This window comes from Etheostoma cragini, chromosome 4 (genome assembly GCF_013103735.1).
Source record: "Etheostoma cragini isolate CJK2018 chromosome 4, CSU_Ecrag_1.0, whole genome shotgun sequence".
NCBI classification, from domain to species: Eukaryota; Metazoa; Chordata; class Actinopteri; order Perciformes; family Percidae; genus Etheostoma; species Etheostoma cragini.
The window spans coordinates 19,547,905-19,562,301 of NC_048410.1; the positions used below are offsets into that span (position 1 = coordinate 19,547,905).

At 39.6% G+C, this 14,397-nt stretch overlaps 2 protein-coding genes across 5 annotated transcripts in view; both read left to right on the forward strand.

Moving 5' to 3' along the window:
• The first annotated feature begins 729 nt into the window (after positions 1–729).
• On the forward strand, positions 730–8,816 carry timm17a (translocase of inner mitochondrial membrane 17 homolog A (yeast)). 2 transcript variants are annotated; one of them, XR_004656338.1, is made up of 7 exons: positions 730–915; positions 2,202–2,301; positions 3,044–3,107; positions 3,385–3,513; positions 5,828–5,938; positions 7,097–7,177; positions 7,945–8,816. XR_004656338.1 is itself a non-coding variant. In XM_034869414.1 (6 exons), the coding sequence occupies exons 1-6, from the start codon at positions 890–892 to the stop codon at positions 8,019–8,021; spliced, it is 507 nt and encodes a 168-aa protein (XP_034725305.1). In that variant the 5' UTR covers positions 730–889; the 3' UTR covers positions 8,022–8,142. The 2 variants fall into 2 exon arrangements, 1 of the variants encoding a protein (XP_034725305.1); XM_034869414.1 differs by lacking the exon at positions 7,097–7,177 and having other exon boundaries at positions 7,945–8,142.
• Positions 8,817–10,117: 1,301 nt separating this feature from the next.
• LOC117943332 (ras-related protein Rap-1A-like) overlaps positions 10,118–14,397 on the forward strand; it is a 22,870-nt gene continuing 18,590 nt past the window's right edge. Inside the window, exon 1 of one of the 3 annotated variants that reach the window (XM_034869411.1) lies at positions 10,118–10,377. The gene's annotated coding sequence lies outside the window, so the exon portion shown is untranslated. Of the gene's footprint in view, positions 10,378–12,637; positions 12,814–14,397 lie in introns of those variants that run through there. The other 2 variants (XM_034869412.1, XM_034869413.1) reach the window with 2 other exon arrangements.

A 14,397-nucleotide genomic window follows, 5' to 3' on the forward strand; every position in this document is an offset into this window, starting at 1 on the left:
CGCTGTTATTGGCTGGAGGTTACACACCCACGTGGGCCCAGGTGCTCTTTGCTGACACCCATAAACGTCCCGCTCTCAGAAAAACAAGATGAAAATAGAAAATAAAGAGTCTCTGCAAGACTAGACACAAACATTGTTGCAGTAGTCTATATACTTCAAGTTCCACTTCCGGGATTGCTCCAGCGCTGCAGGAAATTCTGGTCATTCCGGTAATTTATGAGGACTATTGTTAACTGCTCCTCAGATCTCTGCAGGGTGTATTGAGACAGTTAGCTAGACCAATTGTCCAATCTGAGTTTTCTTTTGGAATAGTCAATAAACCAGAGCACGTTTTCCTCTCATCCCCAAATACTGGTGTAGCTAGACTCTCCTGCAGCATGCTTTGGAGGAGGCTGTGGCAAAGCCGTAGGCTACTACTGCTACAACTGTCCCAAAGAGTTTAAAAAGATACAAGAAGAAATTAAACTTATTAGCCTATTATAATTATAATATTATACTTTTTTTTATATTTAAGTCGACTAGTCTGCTCTTGCGTTTATAATCTGATGCACAAGTTGCCTAGATCAAGCACAATATTTTTCATTTGTGTTGGTTCACCTCGGTCTCCCCCAATACTGGGCGTTCGGCAACTTTGGACCACCGAGGTCAACTGTCAGCAGAGAAACACTTGATAAATAAACAACTGCTGTTGAATGCGGGGTCAACCATTTTGTGCTAAATCAACAAGCTAAAAGTTTCCAACCATAACCTGTTCCGACCGTGTAACATAAGTTCCCTCAAGCTGACCTTGTTTGTTCAAAAACACGTGCAATTCTCCTTTAAGACATCACGTTGCGTCAGATTGCCAATACACGTCACGTGACGTCACAGGGAACAGTCAAAGAACAAGATGGAGGAGTATGCCAGAGAACCATGGTGAGTTTTATAACCAGATAAAATATATATATTTGCCCTGTGTTTTTACTACGGCATCTCTTTGAAGCTATAAGCACGTTAAGTGTGTATACTTATTTGTATGGTACAACATGTGGTATAATCCAAAATATCTGAAAACCGGCTTTTATAACTACAGTTAGCACAAATGCTAATTTTACGTATAAATGTATTGGCGGTGTGTGCTAGCGTCAGACCTTGGTTGCTAGATCACGTTGTTGACCTTGTCGGTTCACTCGCCTACATGCCATTCCATTTAGTTAAGTAACTCCAGTCACTTAGTCTCCATATTCTGATATGTGATCCACAGTTAATGTCAAGCGCCGTTGTAACAGTTTTATCTGTTCATTATCAGTCATTTTTATCAGGATCTTTCTTAAGCATATTGTTAGGCTAGCTTAGTTAGCCACCTGTGTGCTAACGTTATCTGTGGGGGGCAGCCTGAGGATTGCACAACAATCTATCTGGACACGTAACACTGGTAAAATAATAATGTCGATGTGGATTCTAAATCGGTAATCTTGCCAGTGTTTAGCATTGTACACGTTTATACCCATATCCTGCTGTCATGCAGTATAGTGAGCATGTTGACCCCGTTATCGAGTGGGTTTCCTCCCACCATTAAGACGTGCATGCCAGGTTACGTTTACTCTAATTACAACTGGAGCTGGGCGCCGGTGCCCCAAAATCTTAGACCCGTCTAGATTTGTGTCCTCCTGCCTAAACCTAAACAAACAGCGGACTGTGGCTGCCCACTGCTCCTAACTACAAACAAAGCTACACTTCTCGTATGTTTTTTACATGTGTAAAAATGTACTTGGCAAATAAAGAAAATATAGTATTATATACTGTAATAACAGGCAATAAAAGTATTTTCTGGAAATTAATATCTGCACTGCTTGCATAATACAAATTTCAATGTAACAGGTAGGCCTTTTGCTTTTAAAATAAATGAAAATTTACATTTCAGTTCTCAATTTATCTTTTTAGTTGGTTAGTATGTGCTCACTATGTGGTTTGGACTCAAGACATCACGTTTAAGGCCAGAAGGAGTGATGTAATGATAATTATAGTTGACTAACCTGGTTAACCAGCATGCTATGTCATAAACACTGGTGTTCTGCCAAAACCTTTCTGTTGTGGACGAATAGAACACATAAATAAGCTATTTGGACAGTAATCACAAATGTTACATCCCTACATGTCATACATAGTATGTACTGAACACATGACAGTGACAATTGCTAACGGCTGTCTTGTGCTTTCAGCCCCTGGAGGATTGTGGACGACTGTGGGGGAGCCTTCACCATGGGAGCAATTGGAGGAGGAATTTTTCAAGCAGTAAAAGGCTTCAGAAATGCACCCTCAGTAAGTTCAGACATGTGGTTTAACATTGTCTTAATAAATTATGACATCCTTATACAGAGCATACAACATACGACATGAGACTGGTTTGATACCTGTTGAGAGCATGCGCTATACTATGTTTTGTCATTGTCGGATGATTAATGGCACTTTCAACTCTTCAGAGATGTCATTATTTTAGCTGCTTTACCGTATGATATTTACATAATTTTAACCGGGCACTAAATAATCTAAATTACATGTATCTTTGTATCTTTCTGTGGTCAGCCAAAGTGTTGGCACATTTTTTGCCTATTTGGAAATATAGTAAAACATAAAATATCAGTAGGTCTAGTGCTCAAACTGTAACAATGTAATGTAAAATTTTATTGAAAACTAAGATTGTTTTTTCTTATTAAAAAGAGAGGGGGAATGACATGCAGCAAAGGGCCTCATGACAAAGTTGAATCCATGGCCGCTGCGTCGAGGAGTAAACCTTTTGTATATGTGCGCCTGCTCTACCAGCTGAGCCAACCTGGCCATGAATTAGGTGTTTTTTGCACTTAGCTTAGCTTAGCTTCTAAGTTTAGATGCTTAAAATATATTAAAGATGAGGGTCTAAAGCACCACACTTAGCCATGTTGGGAAAAGGTTATGGTATATAGCATATTTGTAATGATGTAAATACAAGCTCAAATAACAATGGCTTCTACTTGTGATGAGTTGACATGGAATTTCCATTGATGGTGTTTGCTCTCTCTTGTAGGGAATGAACCACCGAATGAGAGGTAGCTTGACTGCCATCAAGACTAGAGCCCCACAGCTTGGAGGTAAAAATGACTGATGAATTTCAATATTATCTACCTGAAATTAAAAACATTCATCTTAAGTATCAAATACCCACTTTGTGTTCTTCAACTTTGCAGAGAAAAGGGACTGTAGTCAGCTTTATAGCATGTTAATCGCTGTTCAAGCCTACAGTTCTAGACTATTTGATTCTTAAGAAAGACATTTAGGTGTAACTTACAGTGAAGGCAAAATAGCCTAAAAAGTGCAAAGCATCATATGTTTCTTGTTGAACTTGTTGAATCTTTTTTTGGGTTGCAGGAAGCTTTGCAGTATGGGGAGGCCTCTTCTCCATGATTGACTGTGGTTTAGTAAAAGTACGAGGGAAGGAGGATCCCTGGAACTCAATAACAAGTGGGGCCATGACAGGAGCTATCCTTGCTGCGAGAAGTGAGTACTGTGTGTGTGTGTGTGTATGTATATGTGTGTGTGTGTGTGTATATATATATATATATATATATATATAGCTAGCGCATACATGCAAAAGGAAACCATGATGTTGCTGTTTGACACTGAACACAAAGTTTAAAAGTAATCTTACTGCATTATCAAAACTAAGACAAGTAAGACTGATCAATGGGTGGCTAAAGTTTTGGAAAAAGTGGAAATGTTTTTGCTTAGCAGGTTTTTTTCTATAATGCCCAAATATTTCTGTTACTGTGCTTTGAGTAAATATCAGTTTTTTAGAGAGGCGCTGTGCTCGTCACTGACTTTTCTAAACAGTCCGGTGCCAGTAGAAGAAGTAAGAACTGTCCGATGTCATTGTTTATTGGGCACAACATTCCTCCAGACTATGGATTAACTGTGCATCATTATACAACATCAATCTCCATTATTTGTCGAATGAAAAGTCAAACTTAACTGCAGCCGTGTAGTTCATTAGAAAATCTAAAGTCAACCTGTGGTTTTTCGAAATCTACCTTTTTTTCTGTTGATAGTTCTTGACTACAGATTCAAAATCGATTCATAAAATTCCAAAACTGATTCATTACATTACATGTCATTTAGCTGACGCTTTTATCAAAAGCGTCTTATAATTTTGCTATGTACAGTATATCAGAGGTTGCACGTCTCTGGAGCAACTAGGGTTACGTGTCTTGCTCAGGGCCAAAGTAGTTCATGTATCGCAGTGTGAATCAAACCCAGGTCTCCCACACCAACAGGATGTGTTTATATCCACGGCGCTATTTGAATCAAATCTTGAGCCTAAAAATCAATATTGAATTGTGAAATTTTCTGAATCGTGCAACTCTACTAATAGGCCTGCACGATTCAGGGAAAAATATGAATTACGATTTTTTAAGCTTCGATTTGATATCACGATTCTTTGTCACGATTGTTTTTATCACTAAGTGAAATGTTTATTTCACACATGAACCATGACAAAACAAAACAAATTGGCAGTACTAAACATAGATTTGTTTCGGCACCTATAGCACATTGTGCTAGCTTAGAAACCTAGACATACCCAAGCGGCAACAAATGTAATTTGCAGCTAGGGTCAGTTTGGCAACTTTCCGTTGGCTTATGAGCTGGAAAAACCAAACTCTAGTCAGACCAATCACATCGTGTATTGAGTTGGTGGGCGGGCCTAACATAAGGACGGCAGAGTTGTGCGTTGTGATGGTTCTGCATAGCCGCGAGGGCATGAGACAGGAGGCGTGAGATGCTAGGTCTCAGGCTGCAGCCATATCCAACTCCACATCTCTGGAAGATTTGGAGTTAAGCACTGAAGTCATTCTTAAAAAAATAAGATGTGTTCACCGTTTTGCCGACTGGACAGCAAAAGTTGAATCTATCAACTAGCGTTGCTCTGGTTGGTTGTAGCGCTATCCTACTGCATGCGGAGTGAATATGAAAGACAACCGTTTATCCTGCCCCTAGGATTGAGCCCTGCCAATGCTGAGTTCCCAGACCCAACATCTTGATGTTGTTCTGGCTTGTTAGGCTAACATTGTGCACATCACAAGCCTTTAAACTTGGATGCTTCAATAAAGCCAAGGGAGAGCATTGCAGCACTTGGGAGTGCTTTAAAGTCTGTTATGTTGTAGCACTTGTGATGCAGTCGGCCCGTAAAATCAAATGAACATCAAAGTCAGAAAAAATAAATAAATCTAAATAAATAAAAAATCTAAATCTAAATAAATAAAAAATCAAATTGCGACCAGGGGGAATCGAGATTGCGATTTTAAAACGATTAATTGTGCAGGCCTATCTATACCTACTAAGTAGAGTTATTGAAATTGTGTAGCTAAGCATGTTAACATACTTGAATAAGAGGAACTGGAGTTTTATTTAATTAATTATCTTGTAATTAGATCCCGCACAGTTAATTCTTTTTCCTGATTAGACCTCTTTTTTCAGGACTGGGATTGACATTTGTTCACTGTCCTGTTCATTTTGATGCACTTACTGGGGCAGGACTACACCATATTAGTACTTGGCCTTTGATGACCTTGTGTAATTTCCAGCAAGGCTCCACATACTAGATCTGAAAACGGGTTTAATTAGGCAGTAAAAGGGAAAACACCTGTATCAGTGTGTAGAGCCTTAAGTTATGTATCATCAAAAAGAACATGGACATTTTTCAATGGATGCAGTTACATCTCAACTTCCTCGTTTAATCTACAGATTTTCTGAACGGTGGTGACTAATGTAGTATGTGTGTGTGTAAGTAATACTAACATTCCTGGTTCCTCTGTAGATGGACCAGTAGCCATGGTAGGCTCTGCAGCCATGGGAGGTATCCTGCTGGCGTTGATAGAAGGTGCTGGGATCTTGCTTACTAGGTTTGCCTCTTCACAGTTCCCGACTGGTGAGTAATCCTTCTGACATTGGAAGTTTGTGTCATTAAATGATTGGAGACGCAAAGAGGGATAAGACAGGCTGATGACTTTGTATGTTAGAAATCTACCTCCTTTACATCAGCTAGTAAAACCTTAATGTCAGAGGTCAGTAACTCCGCCAGCTATAAATGCCGCCGTAGTTGTGAAAGATGACCTCTGCTGTGGCAAAGAGAAAGTACCGTTTCACCTCTGGTAGCCCTCCACTTGACAGCTTTGTCTTTGCTGACTATACCGTAGACACATTAGTTTCCTCTCCACCCGCTAACATGCTTTGCACAAAAACAGCATCTAATCCCGATGCTTACTAAACCATGGAATATAAATTTGTGTGCGATATATACAGTATATCTATTTTTCTAAAAACGGAATAAAAGTGTTTTCAGCTGGACCACTTTGTACTTTCAGTTTATCCAGTGCATTTTAAAACGCTTTTATAAGACATTGTGTGTCACAGATTATTCTTCACCTATAGAACATCTTTTTAAACTATCAGCCTATTATGCCTGTTATTTACTGGAAATTTACACTGAAAGTAGGCCTTTAGCTTAGAATTGATATCACGATTCTCTGCCACAATTCTTTTCTCACAAAGTGTAACGTTTATTGCACACATGAAGCATGACAAAACAAAACATATTGGCAGTACCAAACTGATTTTTGTTGGCACCCATAGCACATTGCCCATCACGGCAGTCAAACATAGAGACTTCAGTGAAGAGAAGGGAGAGAATTGCATCAAATCAGATATTTTCAAAAATTAAATCTCATGCGGGGTAAATAAAGATTGTGATTTTATAGCTATTTATCGTACAGGCCTAACTGGAAGTGAGAAGTGAGCTGCGCAGTATTGTTCCTTAATACAATCTACACCAACTCCGTCAACTTTTCTACCTTTTGGTCAGTAGCAACTTCTGCGGCGCTAACCTGCCGGCTCTAACCTGCCGGCGCTAACCTGCCGGCGCTAACCTGCCGGCGCTAACCTGCCGGCGCTAACCTGCCGGCGCTAACCTGCCTTTACCAGGCTGACTGACCGCAGAAATGTATAGAACCAAAATAGGTTTTATGGCTCCATGGAAGTAAATCAACAGTGTTTGTATGTATTGATTTTATTTCCCCTCACACCGTAGCAAATACATGAATCTGCCTGTAGTGAAACAGACAGAGGCTCACAGACAAATTGGGAGCCTTGACCAATCAATGTAGATAGGGTTAGTAAGTTCAAAACACATAAACAGCGGGACATTTGTTTGATTTAAGCAGCTGCCTATTTAGAGTTCCGCAGCACTAATCACGACAAAATTAGACTCAAAGTTGAAAAAAGTGGGGGCTTCTCATGGAGTTGCTACATTTGGGAAATGGAATACGCTATCCAGTCTGTGTTGCATGATTGAGAGATGTCAAAAAACTATTTTTTATGTTAATAATGCGCTTTAAATTACAACTAATTTTATGCGTGAGTAGAAAACAGACATGCGGAAGCCCTAACCAGCAGAGCCATCGTTAGTGTTGTTAATTAAAAATACAAAAATCTACACATTGTACACAATTGCATATTTGCAGTTAACCTCCAATAATGTGTCTGCATACAAATAATATGCAGTACTAACTAAATACTTGGAGTAATAGTATATTGTTTTGCAGTTTGTATACAAGAAATCGGTGTTAAGTGTTAAGTGTTAAGTGTTAAGTGTTAAGTGTTAAGTGTGTGTGTGTGTGTGTGTGTGTGTGATATTATTAGATAGCCTTGGGAAAGAACACTTTTCACTATTTTGTGAAGGTTTTTTATGCACCAAACGGGTTAAACCATTGATTGGGAAGAACAATCTGCTGATTAATAGAAAATAAACATATTCATTAGTTGTAGTGCTACACCACATACTTTATTGTTATAAGTTATACTTTTAATTTAGGGTATTGTCTATTTACCAACTAACAGTGTTCTCACTCTAAAGTTGAGTTTTTCTTTTCTCTCCAGGGCCCCAGTTTGCAGAGGAACCCGCCCCAGCTCCCATGCCCTCCCCCACCTTTGGAGACTACAGACAATACCAATAAGAGGACTCCCCCACTTCTTATGTACTAGGCCTTTTTGAATTCCTTGCTGATGTTACAAAGAAGAAATGGAGATGTCAAATACCACACATCAAATAATAGCACCCAACTCAATGGACTGTGTCAAGTGAAGGACAAAATACATCTTCATTTTCCTTCTTTCAAGAGCCATGTACAGATCAGCCTTTTGCCATTCTCAGCCTTATCATGTGCATCTGTTTCACCTCACATCGCTTTAATACAGACATGTGGTGAGATTTGTTGTTGGATGGTTTGTGGGAAGAGGTGTTTTCTCTGTTTTTTCATTCTGCATGTAGCCCATCAAGAGGGAGATCAAGACAAACAAGCTCTGTTGACTCTAACAAGTACACATCACACAAAGACATCATGAGTTATATGCAAGGATGGTATACTTATGTGTATATACAGTAAACGCTTTCTGTTTCTGTTCACTTATGTTAGTCTTTATTTGCTTTACATATTGTCACCTGCTTGGGCTGGCCACTGACATTTGGCTGGCCCTTTTTTATAATTTTAGAGTTACAAAGGCAAGCACCAATCAGATACAATGCTATCCCTGCAATATGGAATTGTTTCAAAGTGGTTTATTTATTTTAGATTGTACAGAGTTAGATAATTAATTTGTATGTGACAGCGTTTTTACATTCAACACAAAGGTGTGGATAAGGCTAACACTGACAAAGGATGGCTTAGGCAGTACAAATGGTGAAACTCAAGCAAGGGATTGATGCATACTGTATGAAATCTGTATTATAGAATATTCTATGGTACAATAAAGAAATAAGTTGTTTAATGTGTCTGTTGTCGTATGAATACATACTGTAGATGCATTTAGTTTTGGTATAGTTTGTGAAAATGAGTTTACATCAATCTTTGAGTACAGCGGATGGTTACAGTCACCCGTAATCCATGCTCTTTAGACAGGATTACTCATTCTCCACTAGAGGGTAGTCCTCACAAATATTCAGGCCAGCATTGCCTTTTTTGATTGGCCGTAATTGTGTAACTGGCTCTTTTAGGATGTTTACAAAAAGCACATAAGGGAGGACTTTCCACTCACATTTTTGTATGTTGGCGTGACAGACACCTGTTGTCTGTTTGTGGCCCGCTCTGTGTAGTGACAGGTGAAGGACACTGGATGAAGGGGGTGGGGAAGGGAAATGTGGGGTCTGGTAGGGTTCATGGTTTCATGGCCGAGCTGTACACTTAGTCAAAATAAAGAATCAAAAAATCCTTTTAACCAGGAAAAGAAATCCAGAACCCTAAAGATGAAATGCAGCAAGATCTTCCCCTACGTGACACATGTTTAAATATTAGGTCTGAGACTGCAACTAACTTTTACAATATTTTAGCTACTAATCTGACTATTTGCAAATTATCAGATTCATTGTCTATCAATTGAGTTTTTGATTAATAGACTAGACTTTTCAGTTCTAATTAGAATTAAGAACAATGTTAACAGCTTTTAAAAGAAATGTTGAAATGGTCTGTCTTTGTGAAACATGAAATTTACTAGAAAGTTGCTCATGACTTGGACTTGCCCACAAAGACAAAGACAAAGAGAATAATTGATTTGGACTTGCACGAAAAGACTTCAAACTGCTTGGAGTTTGTAGCTTGGGTAATTATTTAATTAGTCATATCTCTTAAGACATAGATATTTTTTCTTGTAGTATTTTTGCTGTTGCTCTTTTGAACTTCACAACCAGAAAGTAAGTCATTGATCAGGAATGTGTAATGTTTAAATACAAGTCCTGGAATAAATTTGTTTGCAATCTATTAGTAATAAAATTAAAACCAGGGTGTGTGCACTGTGTATTTATAGAGACACTCATCACTAGTGGTCCCCTCCCCTATTACATTTCGTGTAAATACTCTCATAGATCCCTACAACATGTGACAAAAACATCAATTATAAAACATTTCGGCATTTTACTCATTAAAGATAACACGACAGTCCTTTCTTCATTCTCAATAAGACGATACATCCGTTTATTATCAGGACATAAGATAAATGTACTGTAGTAACGTATTAGGAAAACATAATAATTCATTAAAAACAAAGGCAGCAAAAAAATTAAGTAAATAAAACTCAACTAAAAGGTAGGCAATATCATTACATTCCTCAAAGAAATATTTAAAAAAAACATCATTTAGCATAACTACACTCATCATTACTGAGCAGCCCCGTTATCATGCAAATGATGCGGGACGAGTGGCTGATGTGTCATGCCCTTTTAAGAAAAATGAGAAATAGTCGGGAGTGACGTCTGCTGCGCACAGAGGCCGGAGGCAAACTGACACTTGCGGAGCGGCGAGAGACAGCGAGCGAGAAACGGTGAGTGGAAATGCCCAACTTTACTGGATGCTAAACGCGGTCAAATAAGTAATTTGCTTGAGAGCACGTCGGGTCGACACATGCGGGATAATAAGCAGTTACAGCAGGGTGCACGGCGTGTGTTGTACGTGTCGGGTAAATGAAAAGAATTGGACGCAAGTACAAAACGGAGTGTGCACTCCCATTTTAGTCAAGGCCAGGCGGAAGGGCAGGTAACGTTAGCAATCTGGTCTTTCCCGAGCAAATTCATCGTGATGCGGGTTGATTTAAAACCTGCCAAGTCCGGATGACGTTTGAGCTATGCAATGCGCTTGATTGCACCGTGTTTCTGACAACCTAGCTGTGTTTTGAGTGTACGCCGAAGAGAGGAATGTGTCGGCTAACTAGCTTGCTTGCTAATGAGCTGTAGCTAGCGGTTGTGAAGTGTCGGCGGCCCGTCGCAGCCAGTTAAAGCTAGCTAGTTAGCGGCAATTTGCTAACAAGCTTGATAACGGGACATAGTGTAGCTGCTGGTATGAAACTACACTGTTTATGGACACATGCTGTTCTCGACTGACTAGATTAAAGATTACGGTATTTTTTGGGTATTTAGCTTTAATTTGATTGATGTTATGGAAGCCGAGGGTGTGATAATCACCATGCACTGACGGACTGTTAGTTATTGCTGTAGCTGTGTGAAAGTCACAGCCACAGATTGTAGGGATTTAGCACGACCTGGAGTGATAAGCATATGCCACTGGCGTAAGCAAATTAGCTAGATTCCCAGTGAGATAACCCAAGAGCTCAAATGACTTTCTCTTGTCTGTGGCTTAGCTTTATGCCAGCCTGTTGCATGATATTTCTGCTGCAGGGACAGTGGTTTGAAACAGCAAAGGTGTGTACTCCATCCTCAAACTAAACAGTAGGTCTACTTTATGGATTGTTACAGTTTCCAAGTAAAGTAAACATTTCTGCAAGAAGGATAACTGGATCTTTTTTTTTTTTACCCTGTGTTAACTGAAATTCTACATCAGTCTCATCCTGTGCCCTGAATGTCTTCATAGCCCAGGTCTGATGATGCAGGACACACGCTTTAAACCCAACTTCCTCCCCTTTTCTAAGCAAGCCTGCTGTTTGGAGTCTTGAACAGGAACAGAGACTGGAAGAAGCTATTTTAGTAGGTAGCTACTCCTTTTCCAAGCTATCAGCATGAAGCCTTCTTATGCTGGAAAGAGGATGTGGTTACAAGTCAGGGCCCCAGAAACACAGATGCATTTGGCTGATGGTGTTTGTCAGTTACAGATCTTTGTCATGAATAAGTAGCAGCAAAGTTTTGTGTCCTCGGTGGCAGTTTTGTTCTGACTCATGGGGGGCATTTAGGGTTGTAGTGGAGCTGAAAAGAGATGTAAGAGCTATACAACTAGGTAACAGGAGCTTTTGATATTTCAAAGGATGAAAAACATCCTAATTTCTCATAAGTCTTGATTACCTGAATGATGTTTACGCAGTGTTTTCTATCACACTTAAAGATCAGCTTTTAGAAGGAATTGCTGCTGTAAAAACAATGCATTTTTTTCAAGCTCTTGTGGAAACGTCTTTTATAGGCTTGTAAATTCCACATTTACTAGGAAGTTTCCTAGAAATAACTATGTAATTTGGCACTAATTATAGGTGAAATTAGAGACAGTGTTTAACTACTACACTTCCAATTAATTATTCCCACTTAGCGGCTAAGATAGCTAGTTTTTTAGATGGCCCTGCAGGTCAGCTAAACATGCAACAATGTGCAATTCATCTACAGTCAATCATGCAGTATCTCATAAACAAGTTATGTTAAAATAAAGCACCCTGTCTTCTTTACTGAAGCCCTCTCTTGACAGGTTGTCTACTGTCAGTAGACTCTGGGTTATTCCCCTAAAGTTAGTGGGTTATGCTAAGCTCAGTGTGAACAAGTGTTGTGAACTGTGGTTGTGGCGGAGGTAATGAGTAACCAGAAGCTTATCAACATTGAAAAACACTCCACCAGAACAGCTATTGCCTCACTCACTCTGGTTTTTTTGTACCCTTAAACCTCAAGGGGATATATTTTTTACATATATCAGTGTAGCTCCTGTAATTGTCATGTGCGTCAACCAGCAAGCACATAAGAAGATGACACATGAGTTGGTATCATGCAGCTAGCTTAACCAACGGATGTTTGCATCTTCACCATCCGCACTGGGTGGGCGATAAAGAGGGCAGCTGTCAATCATACTGCCCTGCTGAGTCAGGCGCTGTGACAGCTCCACTGCTGTCAGAGTTTCTCCTAAATGTTGTAGTTTAGCTGTGAAGCCCTCTTTTCACTAATTTCAGTTTCCTCAAGTTTGAGAGAGAGTTCATCCAGAGCATTTTCTTGCTCGCAGCACCACCTCTTCCAATTTCCAGCCTTAGATGGATACAAACCTTTGGCTGTAGAGGGTGAGTGATGCGGTGATGTCATGGTGGAGCATGTTTTCTGTGGCATGTGGCTTTCCCTCGCTCCTTATTTGCTGGGGTTACTACGAGTTTGTTTTGTTGGAAATGACAGTGTGTAGTTGAGGGCAATGGAAAGCAGTATAGGTTTGTTTTTTAAAGGGACCTGGCCTTAAATGGCCTTGTGTGTGTGTCGTGAGTGTGTAGGCAGGCACTTAAGAGAGCTCAGCGTTGTGTAGTTTTCCTGGGATGAAGTTTGTAGAAAAGGTGTCAAAGCAAGAGCGTCCTTTTTGGCCCTTTTGTAGAAAATACAGATATGAGTGGGATGCTCAATAAGACAGAGACAAGGGATTTTTGAGCCTTTATAAATAATGTCATTTTAAGTTTGGGAGAGTGGTATTTGTGTCTTGCCAGGCATCAAGCACAACCACTTCGAGAACAGCCTTTCTCGAGAACATATATTAACACACTCATGCTGGGAAATGTTGTCCTTCACTCCTACTCTTGACTTTTTAAGTGGATCAATGCTCATTGGGGCACTTTAACTTTAACAAAACTAGGTCGAAACTGCCCTAGGCTGGACTATGTATGGCCAATATGTTTGATTGTGGCCAAATTGTTACAAGAATTGTCAGCAGTGGTGACTATGTTCTGAATTTCTGGATATTAAAGGGGAGCTATGCAGTTTTGGCTATTTGGCTATAAAACTCCATCCCTATCTTGTTCTTATAGCTAGCCGCTTCCTGAATAGGCGTACGTTGTGCAGTGCCGTGAAGCAATTTGTTCCATCGCAAGACCTGATGTCACACGACCCTTTGTGACGCTGAGTCCAACAAATCGCCGGGTGGGGTTTTTTTTTCTCTTCTTTTTCTTCGCTCACAGGCGCTAGGGGGGCGCAAGACTACCACCATTCAAATCAAAAAAAGTCATATAACCATTCAAATGACTCAGACGTTAGGCAAATTAAGCTCAATAAACTGCATTGTTACCCTTTAAATGTTCATCTGTAGTGGTCCTAGTATTTATTTACTGAAGTAGCATAAATATCTTTGACATGGTTAAGCTTTTTTTGAGACAAATTATTGAGGGATTGCTTTCTATTTGATATGTAACAATATAATCATGCTATTTTCAATAATATATTGTTCTCATCTAAAGTGTTATTGTGTTATTAATTAAACTTTGTTAAACAGACCTGACTTGACCTGGGTTGCACATCCTCAAATGTTGGTCTGGAGGAGCTGCAGCATTTATTCATGGCCAAACTGAAACATACACTGTAAGGATGTGTCTAGTCTCTCTTTGCCAGACCACCACACACTGCGGGGCGGAGGAGGATCTGCCCAGTCCACACAGTACGGCTGCACGATAATGGCCAAAATGATAATCATGATTATTTTGATTAATATTGTGATCATGATTAATTATCACAATTATTTGTTGATATTTTTTTTAATCAAAACATATTTCATTGTCACATAGGTTATTTATAACTGCTACTTTTTTTTATGTATCTCAGAGAAAGCTCCTTCACTTGTTTTCGAGAGAGAGTGTGAGAGTGTGTGAGAGTGTGTGAGAGAGAGTGTGTGT

Bases quoted from the DNA above. Each gene is read 5' to 3' on its own strand.
- timm17a (XM_034869414.1), top strand. From the start codon at position 890: ATGGAGGAGTATGCCAGAGAACCATG. The intron at 2,302-3,043 runs GTAAGTTCAGAC...TCTCTCTTGTAG, and splicing joins GCTTCAGAAATGCACCCTCA to GGAATGAACCACCGAATGAG. The intron at 3,108-3,384 runs GTAAAAATGACT...TTTGGGTTGCAG, and splicing joins TAGAGCCCCACAGCTTGGAG to GAAGCTTTGCAGTATGGGGA.